The sequence below is a fragment of the Pan troglodytes genome, chromosome 10, assembly GCF_028858775.2.
Source record: "Pan troglodytes isolate AG18354 chromosome 10, NHGRI_mPanTro3-v2.0_pri, whole genome shotgun sequence".
Lineage (NCBI taxonomy): Eukaryota > Metazoa > Chordata > Mammalia > Primates > Hominidae > Pan > Pan troglodytes.
In genome coordinates, this window is record NC_072408.2 from 105180599 (window position 1) to 105202316 (window position 21718).

A 21718-nucleotide genomic window follows, 5' to 3' on the forward strand; every position below is an offset into this window, starting at 1 on the left:
CATTCCTCATCTTCCCTCAAACACTAAAGTTAATTACATGAAGAATGCAAGTGGAATTAAATGCCCTTAGCCTCCAGCACGATAGCACTGTTCAGAACTCCAATTCTAGTCCTGTCATTGATCTTCTGGATTTACTTACATGCCCTTTAAAATTTATCTCAATTTCAGTTTGTCCTAGAACCACGAAATGTTACAGACCACCTAGTAGTCTAACACCTTCATTTTTAGGTGAAGAAACCAAGGCCTCCTTAGCTTAAAGGACCAGGCCAGAATCATCCTCCTTGATTCTATATAGCTTATTCCAAGTTCAGACCCATCCAATGCTACATGGCAGGTCTCCAAACTCTTCTTAGACTTGTTCCCAAACTGCTTGCCTTGACACTATTTGAGCGCCACAATCCAACTCTCTTTCAACCCATTGCCCTGTCCTCTTATCTCCCTACCTTCAACTCCAATAGCAGGTCTGTTTTCCTTTAAGTTACTCTGCTAAATTGCAAATACGCTGGGAGGTGAAAGTGCCTTATTATCCAACAATATCTACCATTTATTGAATACTACTTATGCCCCAGACACTATATCAGTCATATCACAAACACTCTTCTACTTAATCCTCACAACACTCTGAGACTGGTGTCATTATACAGATTGGAAAACCAAGGTCCAGAGAACATAATTAACTTGCCTAAGGTTGCACAACCTTCAGCAACCAGAATTTGTAAGTGGTAACAACCAGAATTTGAACCTACCTCTGTCTGGTGCTCTTAACCACTATGCTTACTGCCTGTTATTTCCTACTAAAGAATTTGGCCATTCATTCATTCAAAACACACATGTCAACCATCAAATATATGCCAGGTGTAGTCCTGGAAGAACAGGGAGTACAGAGATGAAAGAACAAGGGGCAGCAGTAAAGGGCAGACACTTGAGACCCAAACGATTATTCCCCAGAGCAGTGATGAGGGTGGATGAGCCTCGTCACACCACGGGGCTTACCAAAGGCAGAGCCTAGGATTATTTCAGGCAATGCTAAATTAGGCCTGGTCCGAAGAGAACATTCTTCTAAGCCTCCGTATACTCAGGAGGCTCTACAAATTCCAAACTTTTTTACTAAATTTCCTTCCAGTCCTATTTGATATTCCCCTGCAGGCTCGTTTTGCCTGAGTCTGTAAGTGTAAGGAAACATGTTTTTTTCCCCTGCATACCCAGACAGGATGTTTAGTCATTCACTCCTCGGTTTTTATTTGTTATGCACTCACATGCTGTGGGTGTTTTATAAGTTGCTAATGTTTGCAGAATTTGATTATCAGGCTGCTTCTCCGCCCCTTTACTCGTTCCCCAACTGCCAATGGAGTGACGGTTCTTCCTACTGTATTTGAACATTGGGTTCAGGCTTTCCTTTTTAAAAGTACTTCTGCTGGGCCGGGCGCGGTGGCTCACAAGACCGTCCTGGCTAATACGGTCAAACCCCGTCTCTACTAAAAATACAAAAAATTAGCCGGGCGTGGTGGCGGGCGCCTGTAGTCCCAGCTACTCGGGAGGCTGAGGCAGGAGAATGGCGTGAACCCGGGAGGCAGAGCTTGCAGTGAGCCGAGATCGTGCCACTGCACTCCAGCCTGGGCAACAGAGCGAGACTCTGTCTCAAAAAAAAAAAAAAAAAAAAAAAGTACTTCTGCTGTCAGGTCATTTAGCAGCACCATTTATCTGTAGGTTTGGGCTCTGCCTTTTTTTAAAAAAAAGTTCCTTCCTTCAACAAAGCTTTCGAAGATAGGGTTCAGGGCTTATCACACTGTGTTCTGGTCATTCGGAACTTGCATCTCAAATGTATTTCACTTACTGCATGTTTTTTTCTGCTTCCTCTCCCACGACTCAGATTTGTGAAGTGTTCTGTAACTGTCTATGCAAGACGGGGTTGGGGAGGTAAATTGCCTGTGTTTCTGATTTCTCATTTGAGTCTCCGTGTTTGTCTTAAATGGTTTCGTTGAGCTTGGGAAAAACAGCAATCAAAGCCACAAAGTGTCCATGAGACATAAGCAAAGCCAAACAGTTAAACCCTACAAAGATGAATTATGAAAAAAGAACTATGATTTACTCATAGCAAGAAATTAAAAAGTCAAATAGAAAAGGGACAGTGAAGTGCGAGAAGGAAATGCTGACAGCTAAATTGCCCTTCAAGTAAAGGAAGATAATTCTCCTGCCTAGATGAGGGGGCATTCATGCCAGAGCTCAAATTTAAATTCCAACAGCCCTGTATGGACCTTCAGACCATTATTCACTTTCTTGTATTCAGTTATCAGCTCTTTCTTCATTGCTTAAATGTTTGGATACATCCAGCCAGAGGCTTTTTGGTTGATGAGCACAGTTCCACAAAGCAGAAAAAATAAACATAATATGGTTGCTGCCTACTTCAAGAACCCCATATGGCCACTTTTAGACAGGGGTGTCCACCTCTGGAGACCAGCTTCCCATATGAAAGGGTGTTTGTCTCATTCTGAGACCAGCTTTATAAATCAATTACAAAATTCAAATCTCATTCTGTCACTCTCTTCAGCCAAGTAAGAAAGGAAGGGGAGACAATTTTAATGACTCTGGAAATTTCCATACGCGTAAAAGCTGTAACTAGCAAATATTCATTTTCTTTCTTGGCAGATGACTCTGGTAATTAAGGTAAACTACTAATAACCCTTTCCAGAGTGTAGGATAGATTGTTCCCAAACATATTGAGAGGAATCATATTGAGCAGCTTGAAGCCCAGACAGATCCTTAGAGACAGCCCTGCCAAGAACAGAATCTCCCACAAGGAGAAAAAAAAAACCTGGAGAAATCAAAACCCCTGAGTCTGTACCGAGGTTTTAATCTGCCTAACTTCTTCTATGCTGCACCCTTTTATGATCATTTGCTGCATGTCAATTCTTCTCAAAAGTTGATGTACATATTATCGTTTCTTAATGCAGGCATTTTAGTGGCTGTGTTTGCCAGTCTTGAGCTGTGGTTGGCAATTTTGGGCTGTAAAGGGTCAGATAATCAATATTTTCAGCTTTGCCGGCCATATAGTCTTTTCAGCAACTGTCAACTTGGCCATTGTGGGGAGAAGCAGCCACAGACAATAGTAAATAAATGAGTGTGGCTGTGTTCTAATAAAACTTTATAAACACAGATGGTGGGCCATATTTGGCACAGGGGCTGCAGCTTCCTGATCCCTGCTCTTGAGGATAAGGTAACAGAGAGTGTGACATAGAGTAAGCCAGTGGCTTTCCCTCCCCAGGGTCCAAACTTCCTGGCACCTGACACAAGTTATATCACCCAGAGAAGATGAGCTCAGCCTATAGGGAAAAACAACCCATTTTGAAAGTCTAGACTTCCTGAGCCCTCTGACAACTATGACACATCACAGCATTATTTAGTCTCTCGCTCATTTACAATGAGTCACTGCTTGATTTGCAAGATTCCCCACTTCAGTGATAATATTGAAAGCCCACTAATATTAGTCACAGCAAGAAGCTGCTCCTAAAACTGGGAGAGGAAATTACTTTGCAGTTTTAATTTCAGACTTTGAACTAAAATGACTATATATCAAATGGTTTTTAATGCTGTCTTTAGTACTAACACAAACAAGAATGATCACTTTCAATTCATGTTGTTCTCCACAGCAGAACACTGTCTGAAGTCTTGAATTAAGAGATTTGCCCAGATATGCTATGCAATGTAGAAGACAGGGCAGGGACTTTCGACTCAGACACACTTGGGTTCTGATGCCTGCTGGGCCGTTTACTACCCATGGAACCTGGACGAGTCTTTCAACATCTCTGAGTTTGTTTCCCTGTTGGCAGAATAATGCAATAAGCCCTGCCCTGACTGTCTCTCTACTTCACGGGGTTGTTGGCCATGAATTAGGGGGTTGAGAGCAGAGGGCTATGAAATGAGATCACAGTTAAGGAATCACTTTGTCCATTGTACAGTGCTCCTCACATAGGAAAGAATTATAATTTTTAAGACTGGAACTGGCCACTAGACACAAGAGCACTGATTAATCACTGCCCCCTACTTACACTGCATCCATTTGTGCCTCTGATGTGATCCTCAAAGTAGATTTACCTGTTGAAAATCTGTCTGATCTCATGGATTAAGTTCCTTGAGGAGCATCCTGATGACCACATATTGAGACTGAGATATATTGGAGCTCAGTCCTCCCGCACCATTTCCCATCTTCAGAACTTAGAGCAGAAATGACTGAATAAATCTAGAGATAGAAAGACAGGCAGGCAGATGGTACAGGCTCAAGAAGGAAGATACTTTCCCCCCATTCTGAACTCCCTCCTGTCTATTTCCCCTGGAAATATGCAGAAAGATGGTGCACCCCATCATTCTCTTGGGGGCTGACTTTCCCTGAGAATGACCATTTTTCCCCTAGGAAAATTTTTCTCCTCAACTTAAGATGTCTCATGTCTTGATTTTTCCATTTCTCCTGATTATATCAGTGCTCAAAAAAACTTTTAATTTATTTTCTGCCATGGTGTTGTGCCTTCACAGTGGTGAGAGGCAATGGGTCAGTCTGAGATAGGCCCAGGGATAAAATAGCATTTATCAAGAATTTGCTTTAGAAGACAGAATGCAATTTAAATGGGATGAGAAGCAAGGATGCCCATTTTGTTTCTGGTTGATAAAACTAAATATTGTCAAAGTATCCATTTCCGACCTAATTAGTTTCATTTCTATTTTTTACATAATTCTCAATCAAAATTCCAATTTGAGGCTGGGTGCAGTGGCTCATGCCTGTAATACCAGCACTTTGGGAGGCCGAGGCAGGTGAATCATCTGAAGTCAGGAGTTTGAGACCAGCCTGGTCAACATGATGAAACCATGACTCTACTAAAAATTCAAAAAATTAGCCCGGTGTGGTGGCAGGTGCCTGTAATCCCAGCTACTCAGAGGCTGAGGCAGAAGAATCTCTTGAACCCAGGAGGCACAGGTTGCAGTGAGCCGAGATCGCACCACTGCACTCCAGCCTGGGCAACAAGAGCAAAACTCCGTCTCAAAAACAAAAACCAAAAAACAAAAAAAAAAAACAAGAAAGTCCTCTTGGACTTCCAGCCTTCAGAACAGTGAGAAATAAACTTCTGTAAGCCACTCAGTCTCTGATACTTTGTTATAGTCCCACAAACAGACTAAGAGACTTTCACTTCACATCCTCAACACTGGTATTGTCTGTTTCGTTTTAGTCATTCTGGTCAGTGTTCTGGGAACACAACTAAAATTACACTGTCATCCTTTATCTTTTTACTTGGATATCTCCATCACAAGTTTTCAGGCATCCATTCTAAAACCTAAGAAACTAAGGCCCAGAGAGACTGGGCCAATGCCCAATGTCACAAGTCTGTAAGTATTCTTTACACACAGAAGTCTCTGATGGGTGATGTTCTTATAGCCTGAGGACAGGCTGCCTTCTTTTAAAAGAGTTGGAAACTTGCTTCCAGATAATTAATGCAAATTGCTCATATAGCCAGAGAGTTACTCAGGCACACACATGTGTGAGCACACACACAGACATGCACATTCAACATTTCTAACTGGAAGGTTTAATTTGGAAGCACACCGCTGTTAGCTAAATGATCCTGCAACCAACAGCCACACATCTCTCCCTTATCTCCCTTTGGTTAAACATTTGGAAATGACTTTCAAATGGGGTTGGCACAAATGACAGCTCTTCATTTTACCTTGTTTCTGTGAATGTCATTTGTGTGAATGTTTTATGGTTCTGTTAATTACCTTCATCAAGAGGTTATTCTTGCTGGCCTACAAAATAAGCTAAAGATAAAATAAAATAAAAAATAAAGAAGTTATTTTATTGTTTCTAGAGAAGTAAAGTCACAAATGTAAATATTCTGAGGCAGCAAATTTATTCAGCAAACTAAAATTAGGAGTTCTTGATTCTGTATGAATCAATGCATATATTTAAAATGTTGTGTTATTTCAGTTACTATCAGTATCTCAAAATATTTTTCAGGCACAGGTCTACGCATGAAAAAACTGAGGCAGATGCTATGCTTTAAAAGCAGACTGGAAGTTCAAAAGATGTGTGCTCTGGCATTTAGACAATGCCTTTAACTTCTCTGGGCCTCAGTTTGCTCATCTCCAAAATGGGAAGTTATAACACTATCTATCTATTAGTATTGTTATGAGGTTACATAGAATATTTCATCAAAAGATCTGACAGTAATAAATGCACAAGGATTGCTAAGTGATGATTGAGAGCTGAGGAATTCTGCATGATGAGGAACTGCATAAAGAGCTTACAGCATATGGCTAAGAGTTTAAAAAGTCCTGGGGCAGTATTACCTAGGTGTATGTTCTGACTTTACCAGTTACTAGCTGTGCAGCTTTGAGTAAGTCACTTATACCTTCTGTGTCTCAGATTCTGTGTCTCTAAAATGGGTAGCAATAGCAACAGTTTTATGGTGTTGTGAAGACAAAAGAGATAATCCAAGAGACCTGCTTAGAACAGACCCTGACACATAGTTGCTGAGAGAATAATAAATGTTAGCTGCAAACAGGTGTGGATTTACCCCAGGACGACCAGTGATGCATGCTGATGACCTGACAGTGTGAAAATAGGCTGATTTCCTTTGTTGCATTTCACCTGTCCCAACCTGGCCAGCACCCTTCCCATCTAATTTTTCTTCCACCGCAGTCATCCAAATGGAAGATAAATGCCTTAATTATGAATAAAAATGGAATGTTTCTATCCTAGGTGTCAATAAAAATGATTATTTTTTTCCTGAGGAAATAAAATATTCTTTAGCCCTCCTGGCAAATCTCAGCTTCAGAGTCTTGCTGTGCTCAGCATGAGGGCTTGGCACTTGCTAAGAAGCTCAACATGCATGTGCCTCCGTGGCTCTCAGTGCAGCGAGGGGCCTCCGCAACGACAGCCATCAATATTCCAACATGGACCAGTATCTCACCTCAGAGTCCTTACAAAATGAGTGCCAGCAGGGACAGCCTCTCAGGGCAGGGTCGCCAAGACATTGCTTTGATGGCAACACATCTCCACCTTACCACTGCCTCGCTGTGGGTGGGACAACTCAATTCCAGGATGTGGGGAGAAGCCCAGATTTGGGAACCGGTAGGGCCTGGGTTCAAATCCCAGCTCCACCGCTTAGAGTAGCATGACTCAGGGCTGGTTATTTACCCCCTCTGGACTTACCTCAACATCTCATATGGAGGGGTGAGAATACTTACCTCAATGACTATAGTTAGCAATACAATTTCAAGTAGCTAGAGGATATTGAATGCCCCCAGAATGAAGAAATGATCAGTGTTTGAGATGATGGATCTGCTAATTACCCTGATCTGATTATTATATATTATATGTATCAAAACATCATTATGTACCCCCATGAATATGTACAGTTATTGTCAATTTTAAAAATTTAAATAAATAAATATTTTTAAAAGAATATTTCAGAGGTCATTGTGAAAGAATAAATGAGATAAAGTAGGTCAAGCACTTCTGCCAGTAGCAGACACATAGGAGCTACGATTATAATTTTCCAACCCTCAGCACTAATATATCTGGACCATTCCACATACCAATTGCCCAAGAACAGTGAAAGAAGTGGAGGTTCCTGGGAAGATCTGGGATGGCATCTTTCCTCCTGCTTGGTGGAGCATAGAAGAAATTGGGTTTTTTAGTCCAAATAGACCCCACATTATCAGATCCTCGTCAGTTTAGGCTGGAGGCAGTAGAGCCTGCCTTAGCACAGCTCAACCACCTTTCATCTTTGCTTACAAACTAGCCAGATTTCCTTATCATAGAAGTGTGCTAAAAACATCAAGAAGCAGCCAACACACATCATTGTTCTGATTTTTTTCGACCACTTCCCCTAGAGGTACAGGCTCAGGAGACCCACGGTCTCACATCCAAGGTTGTTGCAGGCAACAGTTTACAAATGTTTCACCACGTCAGAAGAAAGGCCACCAACTTCCCAGCCTGCAATCTCTTCATCCCCATTGTCCAACACTCAACACCTGCCTGGAAAGCCAAGAACACACATTTGGGGGCCACTGGTGGGGGATGTCACAACAGTGTTTCATTTCTGCTTCCAAGTCCACATTAGAAAGGATTCAGGTTTCCACTGTTGTCACATATCAGAAACTGAAATGGGACAAAGGCTCTGGAGTCAGATAGTCGGGTTTCATCCAGACTCCACCATTTACTACCACATGACCTTAGACATATTAATTAAGTGCTCTGAGCCTCAGTTTCTTCATCTGTAAAATGGAAACCCTCCTTATAAGGTTGTTGTGAGTTTTAAATGAGTTGATGTAAAGCACTTGGTGCCAGGAATGTGATAATCTCTTTGTAAGTGTTAGATCTCGTTATTACTGAACACTTATTATGTGCTAGGCATTGTGCTACTTGTTGGAAAGATCATGGTACACAGGCTATCCATTGTCCGTGTCCTCAAGGAGTATACAGTATAGAAGCACAAATATTAAACACATAATTACACAGATAATTATTCATACAGCAAGAATGCTTAATGCTATGAAGGAGATGTTCCAGATCGTTCACATCCTTGGTAAACTATGGCTTCTAAGTGGAAGGGAGTATTGCTGAGGTGATCTAATGATACAGAACCAACATTTGTAACATTTTCCATGGAAATAAATCTAGAAAATTCAACTCTTTACTCATTCCATTTTACATAATGCTTTAAAGTAGTTTGCATTTCATTTTCGCATCTGTACACAGGCAGGATGATGTTGTGACCAAGAATAGCCTCATCTATCAGACTGCCTGGGTTCAAACTCAGGCTCTACCACTGACCAGCTCTGTGACCTTAGTCAGTTTCTATACTTCTGTGTGCTTCAGTTTCCTCATCTGAAAAATAGAAATAATAGCTCTACCATGTTATTGGGAAGGTTAAATTAACTGATACCCCTAAACTACTTAGAACAGTGCTTAACACCTAGTAGGTGCTCAGTAAATAGTAGCTCTCATTATTTTCTCTTTTGAACTTCTCTACACGGAGAAAGGTAAGGTATTAGGCTGGTGCAAATGTAGTTGCGGTTTTTGCCATTGAAAGTAATGGCCAAAACAGCAATTACTTTTGCACCAACCTAATAATTATTGTCTTCATTTTATGGATGAGAAAACTCAGACTCCAAGGAATAAACCAGTGAAAAAGATCAGACCAAATCCAGGTCTCCCAGCTCCCCACGTATTGTTCTTTCTCTACCACCAATGGCCTCTCAATTGACAAAATGATGTTATCTTTGAAAAAGTCAACACATAAAGAGTGTAGGCTAAAGTGTTTCATGAGGAGAGAGGGTGTCATGACACGTAACTGGAACTGAGTAAAGTAGCAAAAGAAAAGGAAGAGAAGCCAAAGGTTTTGTTTTTAAAGATAAATGAGTAGCAAACAAACTGGCTTAGAATGAGAGAGGTTAAGAATATTTTCCTGCATAATTAAATCTCTAAAGATTTGGTTGGAGCATCATTGTTTACATCAGGTTAAAACAAAAGATCACATTAGCAATCGCACAAGCTTATATGCAGTGCCTTATCCACACAACAACATTAATAAGTCAGTTTTAGAGAGTCTAATCAAACTGTTCCTGTAAGATAAAAGAAGCAGACATTTAGAGGGCAAAACTTTGAATGTAGTACACACACAGAACTGCATTTTCTATTTCTATCACCAGTACTTACATAGGAATTATCATTTTTCTTTATTTTTTCAATTTTGGTGAAATATCCATAACATCAAATTTACCATCTTAACCATTTTAAGTGTGCAGCCCAACAGCATTGAAGACATCCTCTTATTGTGCAACCATCACCACTATCCATTTCCAGAACTCTTTTCTTCTTGCAAAACTGAAACTTTGTCCCCATTAAACAATAGCTCCTCAATTCCTCCCTCAGAATTACAATTCTTAAATCAAGTAAGTTTTTGAATCAAGATCATTTTCTTTCAACTACTTAGTTTTTGTTTGTTAAAACAACATTTACTACAATTTAAAAGCTTTTTGAGAATTCCAGTATGATGCAGTTTATCCTAATCAGAAAGGCATCCTTATTCACTTCAAAGCATTTGGAGACTGATCCCTGTCTAAGACTATGCCATCATTTTTATGGCTGCAACCAACCATAACTTCTATTTTAGAAAGTTGAACAACAGAAGAGAGTTGTCTGTAAATCCAGACCAGATGACAAGAACAGAAGTTTCTGGAATCCATTACAGGAACGGCTTATCGCCTGATGTCAGTCCCATTTCCATTCAAACAGTATAAAGAAGGGGAAGTTTCCTGAATACACAAAACCCATCGACTATCTGGTAGGGCTGGGAGAATGTGCTGGTCACCCCAACCCACACCCCATAATTATGCCTTCAAACGTGTCTGCCACACAAGGCAGAATATTCTAGCTGCTATCACAGCCCTCAGACAGACTTTATAACATCCAGTTCAACAGATAACAAGTCACAAAGAGACACTATTCTTTGCAAATGACAAAGAATTTTTCATCTCAGGCTTTTAATGTGTAAGGGCATATATTTCGAAGGGAAAGCTTTTATTACTGCTAATCAAAGAAAAGAGGCTTTTCTAAAAAGCAAAATTTATCAGGAGTTTCTACAGGACAAACAGTGTGACCCAGGGCTTTGTTCCTGGAGAAGACGTGTCTTTGAGGACAATAGAAACTGCAACAGGATTGTCTGATGGTCCTCCTCCCCATAGGCACAAGGCAGCCCCTTACAAATGGGCTCCCACCCTGCTGCGGAGGTAGTGATGAAAATAGTCAATCATCTCACATTTATTTGGCATTGTGTGGTTCCCCCGGGTATCATTTCTCTGCTCTGAGCTTTGTAGGCACCGCTGTTCTGCTTGCTAATGACATTAACAATGGTATGATGTCTCATCTATGGGCAGTGACCATTTTTAGCAAATGCACTTGGTGTGGAAAGCTCCAAATTCACTAAATGATACACATTCAAAGGGTTCCTTTAGAGTAAACTGTATTCCCACCATTTTTTTACTTTAAAAAGAACTGAGGTAGAAATATCCTTCTGTGCGTGTGTGTGGGGGGGGGGAGTGTGTGTGTTTCATCCTATGTGCCCTGCTTATTGATTACACATCGAGCACTTTGACTCTTTTCCCTTTTCTTAAGGAAATTGGGTCAGGGCTCACTGTAGCCTGCACCCTGCTTCTCTGGTGAAGCCTACCTCCTTAAGCTCTGGCTACAATAATTTTTTTCCATCTGCTGGCCTCAAAGATTTGATGAAAATAAAAACATCAGAAGCATCTCGTTCAGGCAACACTCACTTGTGAAATATTCACTTTAATGACACCGTAATGCTGCACCCCTTGGTGTGCCATTTATTGTGAGACTTAATCAAAGGCAAAAGGAAAGAAAGACGCCTGGCTTAGGGGCAGGTGCTTTTTTGTCAGAGTGTGTTCCTGTGGGAGGGGAGGGGGCCCTCAGGAGTAGGGTGTTATGCACAAAGCCTTAGCTGCCCAGATTGTTGGCAGTTGTTTTTCCGTGAGTCCAGAGGTTTGCTCTGTTTCTGTGTGTGTGCTTTGTATAGTCTTGTATATATACACCCCAGGATTAAGAGAGAAAAGGAGAGGGATGGAGAGAGAGATTAAGAGTGGGAGACAGAAGGTGTCTTGGAGCTTTCCACAGCTCTCTCTGCAGAGGCCCTGGGGTTACATCCATATGCTTGTGTATGTGCATATGCACATGTGTGTAAGATGGAGTAGGGAGTGTTTGTGTGAATGGTCCGTACGTGTGTAGTTTGTGTGTGGTATGTGTGTATGCATGGTGTCTAGGTGTGTTGGAGGGTGTGTGATGCAGCGGTGCATGTATGATGCATGTGTGTCTGTGTTTGTGTGTGTTGTCTGTGTGTAGTGTATGAGTATATATGGTGTGTTTATGTGCATGTGGGGGTGTGCATGGTTTGTATGTGTGATAGGTGTGCATGCATATGGTAGTGTGTGCACATGGTGTTTCTGTGTGTTGTCTGTATGCAGTGTATGAGTATGGTGTGTGTTCACACATGTGGTGGGGAGGTATGTGTGGTTTGTATGTGCGCATGCATACATGCATGTATGGCTTTGTAGGTGTACATGCATATGGTAGTGTGTGTGTTTGTGTGTGTGTGTGGTTGTGTGTTGTCTGTGTGTGGTGTATAAGTATATAGGTTGTGTGTTCATGCATGTGGGGGGGTATGCATGGTTTGTATGTGTGGTAGGTGTGCATGCATGTGGTAGTGTGTGCATGTGGTAGGTGTGTATATGCATGAACACACACTCATATGACCATATACTGCTATGATCTACAGAGTTCTTCATACACCCTGGAATTCACGTGTGTTCTACAAGTGTCTTATATATTTGTGGCACATGTGTCCATTTGAGCTGCCTGTGGCAAGACACTGCCTAGACACTGCATTAGAGCCAATCATAGCTATTTAAGAGAAAAGACAAAACACTTAACCTAAGTGCCAAACACACAGTGGTCATTCCATTTGGTAAATGTATTTGAAAAAGAAAGGTCGGGAGAAGGAAAGATGATTCCAAAGAATCTCAAAATTAGGATTTTTCCTCAAAAAGAATGTTAGAATTTAAGGGATAATGCTAATTAGTCACACCTCTTCCCTTACGGGTTCTGAACCCATTGAGGAGACAGACTCAGATCTACAGAGCTGAAATGATCAGCTATGTTTCCAAAAAGGCTGCCTTGGAGAATTTGCCTTGACCCATGACCAGAACTGATTTGCCAACAAGGAGGCCAGGCCTCCCCTAGCTCCAAAGAGCAGAGTAGCCCTACTGAATCTAAGAGACAGAGGGGCAAGGAGGGGACAAGTGCTGAGGACAGGTTGCTGGGAAAGAGAGACCCAGAGGGGCTGAACTCCACACCCCATGACCTTCTTCCCAGCCAGGGTAGGGACAGGGTAAAAGGACAGGGGCTTTCCTCCCAAGTCTTCCATTCTTCATAAGGTGGAAATTCCTACTTCATGGATCAAGGCAGGGAAAACAAAACAAAACAAAAGAGAAAGAAAATGATTTTTTTATGACTCCAAAGATATTGTTTTCTCAGTTCACCAGGCTGAAGCATCCAGGCTGTGGCCAACTAAGACTGAATGCAGGGTGTGGAGTCCCCATGGTGGAGTCGCCGGTGGTTAACCCAGACACCCTCATGAGGCCACTTCTTCAACACCAGTCACCAATCCTGTTTCCTCCCAGGATTGCTGGTGAGCAATTTCACTTCTGCCCTCCAAAAGAACAAAACCTGTTCATTAAATAACCCACAGGGTTATTTATTTAATGAGCCCACAAATTTAATGAGGTTATTTATTTAATGAGCCCACAAATTTCATTTCCAATTCTATTCTCACCTTTAATCATGTCCAGCAATGTGAAGGTAAGTTCGTTTCCTTCTCCTTGCATTTCTGCATGTTACTGTGTCCTTCCCACAGAGTACAACTCCTGACCCCTCCCACCCCTTTCTTACTTCCCAAACGTGGAGAATCCAGACATCTGCTTGGATGAGTGGGAGGAATCCACATTTACTCCCCAGATGGGTTACATCGCATGCCTCCTTCACGTGTAGCCTCTCCGTCCACACCATCGGGGACCCCACAGTTGGCCAGAGCAATCACTGACCCAGACTCTCCCCATGGTGGGTTGTCCCAACATCTCAGCTTAAGAAAAAAGGATAGAAACCCTGTGTGGCAATGGTCCAAAACTGTGTCCTCCAGTCCACTGCTAGCAGCAGAAAATCCAATATTTTGCCTTCATCTAAACTCTACATTTTTTTTCCTCAATTGATTTTTAACTAAGAGAAGAATCAGAAGTAGGATATTAATGATTTCCTTCAACCCCGATAAAAGATGGCAGTTACATAGACTAGGGAAAGAGAGAGAGGGGAGTCTGCATTTCTGTCAGAGTTGGTGTGATGTTGATATCATTTTTCCCCGTGGCTTTCAGGCTTGTGAAGCCCACCGATTCTTCATAACACCTCTCTTTGTGCTCATTCCCCTTCATTTTCATCATCATTTCCAGGCTTTTATTGCCTCTCAACAGACTTTTGCCACCACCTCTGTATTAGTCGCATTGCTATAAAGAAATACCTGAGACTATGTAATTTATAAGAAAAGAAGTTTCATTGGCTCACAGTTCCACAGACTGTAGAGGAAGCATGGCAGCGTCTGCTTTGGGAGAGGCCTCAGGAAGCTTCCAATTACAGCAGAAGGCAAAGAAAGAGCCAGTAATTTACATGGCCAGAGCAGGAGGAAGAGAGAGGGTAGGGAGAGGCGCCACACACTTTGAAACAACCAGATCTTGTGAGAACTCACTCACTATCATGAGAAGAGCACTGAGGGGATGGTGCTAAACCATTCATGAAGACTCTGCCTCCATGATCCAATCACCTCCTACCAGGCTCCACCTCCAAACATTGGGGATGATGCAGATCCAAATCATATCAACCTCCAACTGGGGTCCCAGGATCTAGTTTTGAGCCCCCCTCCAAACTAGCATACACATAATTGTCATATTTAATCTCCCTAAAACTTTTCTCTTTAAAGGAGAATCCCCTGGTCAGGCATATGCAAAGACACCTGTCACACTAGAAGACTGAGCCCAAAATCCTATCCTACTTAGCACAATCCTCCACCACCAGGTCTCTTCCAAATGCACCTCTGTTTCTGCAAATCCTCTCCTCCTAACAAACCCAGACATACTTATATGAGTTCCTATCTCTCTACTTTTACACTAATGTCACATCTTAAATAAGTTAAACCGATTAGAATTCAGCCTTATGCAATCTTCCCACCACTCCAATCATTCCTCCATTCCCCTGTTTGGCCCATGAGACAAACAAGACGGTGTCTCCTTGTGAGTAATATTTATTCTGCTGCTGACTGTTCTCCTCTAATTCAACATCAGCACCTCATCCTCGCTCTTCAATATTTGACATGCATTGAGACCAGCATAGCTAGGGGCATCTGAATGTAGACATGATCACTCCTCCAGCGTCAAGCCCACTTGGGCTTGTCCTCAGCAAAGCTGAGAGCTCAGTGATGCCAAAGTACAGTCCACAGAGGTGAAGGCCCACCTTCCTTGCTCCTCCACCAGCCTTCAGTTGCCTCATGGATCTGGTAGTACAAACATCTTGCCCGGCTGATTTGACTCCAGTGACTAAAGCAATGCTATTTTTGTTCAACACCATCCCAAACACAGACCAACTATAGAAATGTGAAGGCTAGAAGGGGCTATGTAGTCCAAAGAAGTAGCAATCTATACTAACTCTGTAGGGAAGAGTGACCGTGCTGAACTTGAAGACAGAAGCCACATGCACATCACAGAATTGATATGAGAGCTTATACTTTGTGGTGTACTTCAAGGAATTTTAAGAGTAAAATCTGACTTTCCGTAAATTCAAAGTAATGTGCTCCCCTTTTGAATGCAACCCTTACATTTCCTATGACACTACTGTGCCTGCTCCAAGTGTCCAACCCAATCTCCCCATGTCAATCCCCAGTTGCAGTCCCACCTATTTCTCAGTCCTCACCCTGACCACTAAGCCCTCAGTGATCTCTCCCTCCTCTGAACTCACTTGATACCAGTAGTGTTTCCCTGGCATGTAACTTATGCAACCTTGTATCATTATCCATCTGATTATGGGGGGTGTATGTGTATGTAGTCAATCTCTCTGAAGAGATTATAAACCCCTGAAAGACAGAGACCTTATCTCTTAGTCTTTGCACTTCTACCATCCAGCCACAGTAAGTTCTGGGTAAACACACGTGATGATAATGAATAAATAAAAAAATCCAGTTCTTTGGAAAGACCCCAAAGTCAAGGTGCCAAGGAAAATGTTTGCATATTCTGTCTACCTAGAAAATGCCTGCTCATTCTTCATGATCCAGACCAAATGCTAGCTTTTCTTTGGTGTCATTGAAACAAACACAGACTTTGCAATCAGCTAGAGAGGGATTCAAATTTTCTGCACAACAACTGGATAAGTGATTTTGAATGGAAGTTGTCACTGAGCATTGGTTTCTAATTCTGTTAAATAGAAATAGTGAGTTCACCTTAGAGAGCCAGAAAAAATAAAATCATATACAGTATCTAGAACAAGGTAGGCATGAAATCAATGGCAATTAGTAATATTCACTGTCTTTCTCTTGTGCTCCCATGCACTTTGCCCATGTTGCACTACCACTTTACACACTGCATTGTGAATATCTGGGTCTGCATCTAGCTCCTCCACTCTTCTGGGAGCTTTCCAAGGGGAGGGATTATCCTACCTTTGTGAGTGCTTATTTCATGCCAGGCTCTGTGTTAGGCTCTCTACATACACTATCTCATTGAATCTTCACAAAAAACAATTATTGCCATTTTATACATGAGAAAATTGAGCCTTGGAGCATTTAAGGAACTTGACGCTATTCACACAGGTGCAAGCAACAAATCTGACCTCTGCACCAATGTCACCCCAAATCCAAGCCCTTATCATCTTACTATGCTGGGAGCAAGTATGCCTTAGCTATGCCATGTCAGCCTTCCAATACTAGCACATGAGTGTGTAAATAAACATAAACCAAGTGATTACTTAGTAAATAACAGGATTCTGATTTCATGTAAATGAATATCTTTGTTTCACTTTGAGATGATCCTACATCTGGAACAGTGCCTGAAACATGACTGCTATGGCATAAGTCACTTTTTTAAAAAAATTGTTCTACATTTACCAGCCTCATGTTTCGTAAAAGGCACACATTTAGTTCATGAAGAAAAACCATGGTTTAGATCCCAGAGAGATTCTCCCACAAGTCCTGAGGGAGGATGTTCATTGCAGCATTATTTGTGGAGGCAGGAAATTGGAGTACCATCCCTGGGAGAGTGGAGAGGGAAAATGTGATAGATGTTCACCCTGGGGTACAGCAATCAGCTGAATGGATCACAAGTGGACGTAGCGACATGGATGCTTCTTAAAGGCAAAGTGCTGAGTGGAAAAGTAAGAAACAAAGCAAGATTTATGACAATGTTATTTATACAATACCATTTTAAGAAGTTAAAAATACATACACACAAAGCACAGGATACATTTCAGTTGTGTGGTTGGTGATTAAGAGCATGGATTTTGGCCGGCATGATGGCTCACACCTGTAATCCCAGAACTTTGGGAGGCCGAGGTGGGTGGATCACCTGAGGACAGGAGTTTGAGACCAGCCTGACCAATATGATGAAACCCCATCTCTACTAAAAGTACAAAAATTAGCTGGGCATGGTGGCATGTGCCTGTAATCCCAGCTACTCGGGAGACTGGGACAGGAGAATCTCTTGAACCCGGGAGGCAGAGGTTGCAGTGAGCCGAGATCACGCCATTGCACTCCAGCCTGGGCAACAAGAGCGAAACTCCACCTCAAAAAAAAAAAAGGAAAAGAAAGAAAAAAGAAAAAAAAAGAGCATGGACTTCAGGGCTCAACTGCCTAGGTTCAAATTCCAACTCCGTTGCTTACTAGCTGTATGACTTTAGGCAAGTTACTTAACCTTTCTATGCCTCAGTTCCTTCATCAATTAAATGGGAATAATAAAGGTAAGTAATTCATAAGGTTGTTATGAGAATTAAATGAAGGATTACACATAAAAGACTTAGAACAAAGCCTGGCACAAAGTAAGTTCTATATAAGTGTTTATTATTATTCTTATATTTTGCAAGCACCACACAATGAAAAGATGCATATTAAAAACATTAGATGACTGGCCATAGGAAATGGGGATGGGACAAAAAAGAATAAACAGCCAAATAAAAGGAACCGTGCACATAACAGTGATGCTAATTTACCATTAACTCAGAAGTATGATAAATTTAATCCTCTTCAGTTAACTTTTGTTTTTTTTTTTTTTTGAGATGGAGTTTCTCTCTTGTTGCCCAGGCTGGAGTGCAATGGCACAATGGTGCGATGGTGCAATCTCGGCTCACCGCAACCTCCACCTCCCAGGTTTAAGCGATTCTCCTGCCTCAGCCTCCCAAGTAGCTGGGATTACAGGCACACACCACCACACCTGGCTAATTTTGTATTTTTAGTAGAGACAGGTTTCTCCATGTCGGTCAGGCTGGTCTCGAACTCCTGACCTCAGGTAATCCGCCCACCTCAGCCTCCCAAAGTGCTAGGATTACAGGCTTGAGCCACCGCGCCCGGCCAGCATTTTTTTTTAAATCACTAGCATTTACTAGTCAAGCTGTTATTAACCACTTACCTCACTGGGAGTGATCTGCAAGAGGCATTTGTGATAAGTTAACCGTTCAGAGTTTAAAAACTCACCCTATACTTAGAACCAACATCATACTTAAAATATGACCACAGTGAAGCCCACTTTGCCCAACATCCATTCTCAGCCAACTCTGCCCCTTGGGGAAAAATTAACAAGCATTTATTAAGTGCCTACTGTATGCAAGACACTGCATTGGCTACAATTAAGAAAAATAAAGCCATTGAAGTGCACTTTTAAAATACAAAATGCTAAATTGAAGGGCAAGTTGACTGGTACCTACTATATCTGTTGAAATCCATTCAAAAGTACTTCCAGCTGGAATACTGGGGAACCCTTTGCAGAGATAGTGGGAAGCAGAGCTAGCCCCAGCAGTTGATAGTGGGAAGCAGAGCTAGCCCCAGCAGTTGCTTGAACGACCCCTAATGGGTCTCCATATTAATGGATGACCAAGAGATACACAGGAAAGGAAGACTCGTAACAATAATTCCAACTGACTTTAGCCTCCAGGTTAACTAATACCTCGTGAAACCTAATTACTACAATTAAGATGGGCCCCTTCCCTAGAGGGTGAGCCAGCAGCATCTGCACCATGGACAGCAGATAAACATGAAGTTATTATTTCAGAAATTGAGGGGAAAAAATAGTTTCTAGACCAGTTACTTTTTAATGTTATCAAATCATTAAAAATTACTAAATTGTCAGCAATAAGATACAAATGCTAAGTGATATGATTATGCTGTGAATACGGTCCTGATTTCTAAAATGCGTTAGCACAAATATCAAATCCATAGCTATGATATTTGCACTACCACACATCATTCCAAAATCCAGTCCAAAGAGAAGTCCCATTATTTTACCATCCTCTTATGATTCTTGGCAATTTCAGACTGCAATGGCCAAATTGATGCCGAAGTTTAGAATATAGAAACCTGTGCATGCTGACACTATCTATGTCTCTTTCATAAGTAAATTATGTGAAATCAAAGCTTTGACTTGGCCAGCCTTCATACTGGAACCCAATAGAATAGAAGTGGTTGTTCTCCTTCCTTATTTTGATTGGATGGCATTTTTTAAAATAAGTTATTGTAGGAACCCACATTCCTCTTGGGCCTTGACTTTGTGTCTTAAAATGTTGAAGTCCTTTTAAAGCCATGTCTTTCCATGACTGTATCAATGATGAAATAATGATTAAGATCAGGTTTTGCGGCAAGTGACTAAAGCCCACTTGGCTTTGGAAAGACAGATGTATGTTCTCCCTCCAATAAGCATTGGATGTCCAGTGCTGGCAGCTCCACAGTCCTCAGAAACTCGGGCTCCTCCATCCTTAAACAAGGCCTTCACCTTGGGGCCCAGATGACTGCTCCATGCAGTTCCGGGCACCACATCAACACTCCGGGCAGCAGAGAAGGAAAGGGGAGGAAGAGAGTACACAATCTTTCTTCAAAGAAACATCTGATGAGTTGCACACACTATTTCCTCTTACAGCCCATTGTCTATGGCTACATCTAGCTTCAAAAAAAAAGACTGGGAAATGGAGTTGTTATTCCAAGCAGACATGGCCCATCTAAAATGAAGGATTCTAGTGCAACAGAAAAAAAGGAGAATGATTTTGGAGGAAAATTAGCAGACTCAGCCACACTGTTTCTGAATAAAATAATGATGATTTTTTTATACACTCATTTCCCATCTTATATATGCCCTAGTATACTGCACAATTCCCAGTGTTACCATTTCTATCACAAAAGAATGAAAAAGAAAAATAATATTCGACTATTTCTAGTATTCAAGAAATATTAGGCATTGCACTGGTACATTCACATTTGTTACCCCATTCAATTCTCACATAGCATTAGCCTCATTTGGGGAAATTGAGATTCACAGCATTGATATGTGAAATGGGAGCATTTAAGCTTAGAGCCCCTCCCAGTTTTCTCTCCCTACAAAATGTATTTAACTAAATTCTTCCCTTCCTTAGAATCCATCAACTTCTTTATTCAACTCTCCCCACAACCAAGACCTTTCTTCTGAAGCACCGATAAATAAATCAGGATTCTGCCATGCATCTCTGGATGGATGAATTGCCAGTACTCTTGATGTGAAATGGGCATGCCCAAATGTTTCCATTCCTATTTTAAGTAACGAATTCATGTTCTTCATGCCCCTATCATTAGCAAGAGCTTTTATTTTACTGTGTGCCATTCAGAAGCACTACATAACATTATGGCTTGTGCTCGTGCCATGTAACACTGGAATGGGTTCATTTGGCTTCCACCCCAGAATAACACCCAATTTTCAGGATGTGATTTAGCAATCCTTCCTTCCTCTCAACTCTAAGTATGTGTCATCTGTATCACTGGAATTTCAAGGTAATTGAATTCATAATTATAGCAGAAGATATGGAGTGTGTAATACGTGCCAATGATGTGGAAATGATCAATGAGGTAGAGTGGGTTGCAGTAATTATTATTGTCCCCATTTTACAGATGAAATCACAGGACCTTAGAAAGGCTAACTTGCCCTAGTTCTCATAATTAATATATAAAAGAGCTGTGACTTGAACTTCTTTTTGATCAAATAGCTCAGACTGTCAACCTGCCTACTATGAATGAGGTACCGGCTAGATTGTTGGCAACACAGCAGGTACACAAGAGTCAGTCCCTGTTATCAAGGGATCACAGTTCAGTGAGCTAAATAGAAACATGCCTTCAACTGCACTGCGCTACACTGAAACAAGTGCTAGTACTGGATAAGACCCAGTTGTTGTTGGCGCCAACAAGAAAAGTAGCTAATGTCACACTTAGAGTAGAAGACCTTGTGTTATAGCCTATCTTTTCTGTGCATGGCCTGTCTCTCTACCTAGGAAGCAGAGTCTCATACATCTTTGTTTCCTTATTCTCTAATACAATCCCTGACACACAATAAGTGTCCATGAAGTGGTCCAGGCTATACAACAAGCTCTTGCATAACCCAGAGTGAAGCCGAACTACCCTGACAAATAATACAATTTAGGACTAAATCCACACTTTCTAGCTGAGATGCAACCTGCACAGAATTACACTACGTTTATTTTTCAACCCGTGGTATTGGAAGACACGTGAACTCATTGGACATGAAAATCCCAGACTGAACAGCAGCTGGACTGTTTTTAATCCCTGGAGCAGGACAGAAGGGACAGGCTTTAGTCATGTGACAAAGGAAGCAGCCACAATACAGAAGATTTCTGAGCAGTGGGGAAGATCTGCAGTGCTCAGGACCGAAGTTGCTTTCTTTCTTAAAAATGCCTGTCAGATGTCTAAAAATCCTCTCTCTAGCAGCAGAGGTGAAGGCATTATCTAATGACCAAAGTAGACACTGAACCAAAGTGAACATTTGAGAGAAGCACTGGACAGGCAACTGTAATAGCAAATTGGAACAGAAGTAGCTAAAGCTATAG

At 41.6% G+C, this 21718-nt stretch overlaps 1 protein-coding gene across 4 annotated transcripts in view; it reads right to left on the reverse strand.

Annotated features, from left to right (window-relative positions):
* The window catches only part of LOC104001655 (putative uncharacterized protein encoded by LINC00596), a 169737-nt gene that overhangs the window by 15289 nt on the left and 132730 nt on the right, over positions 1 to 21718 (reverse strand). The window contains exon 4 of one of the 4 annotated variants that reach the window (XM_063786985.1): positions 17686 to 19864. The exons of 2 other annotated variants lie outside the window; for them this stretch is intronic. In XM_063786985.1, the coding sequence (XP_063643055.1) occupies positions 19765 to 19864 (100 nt within the window). In that variant the 3' untranslated portion in view covers positions 17686 to 19764. Of the gene's footprint in view, positions 1 to 17685; positions 19865 to 21718 lie in introns of those variants that run through there. One more of the 4 variants, XR_001708546.3, reaches the window with a different exon arrangement.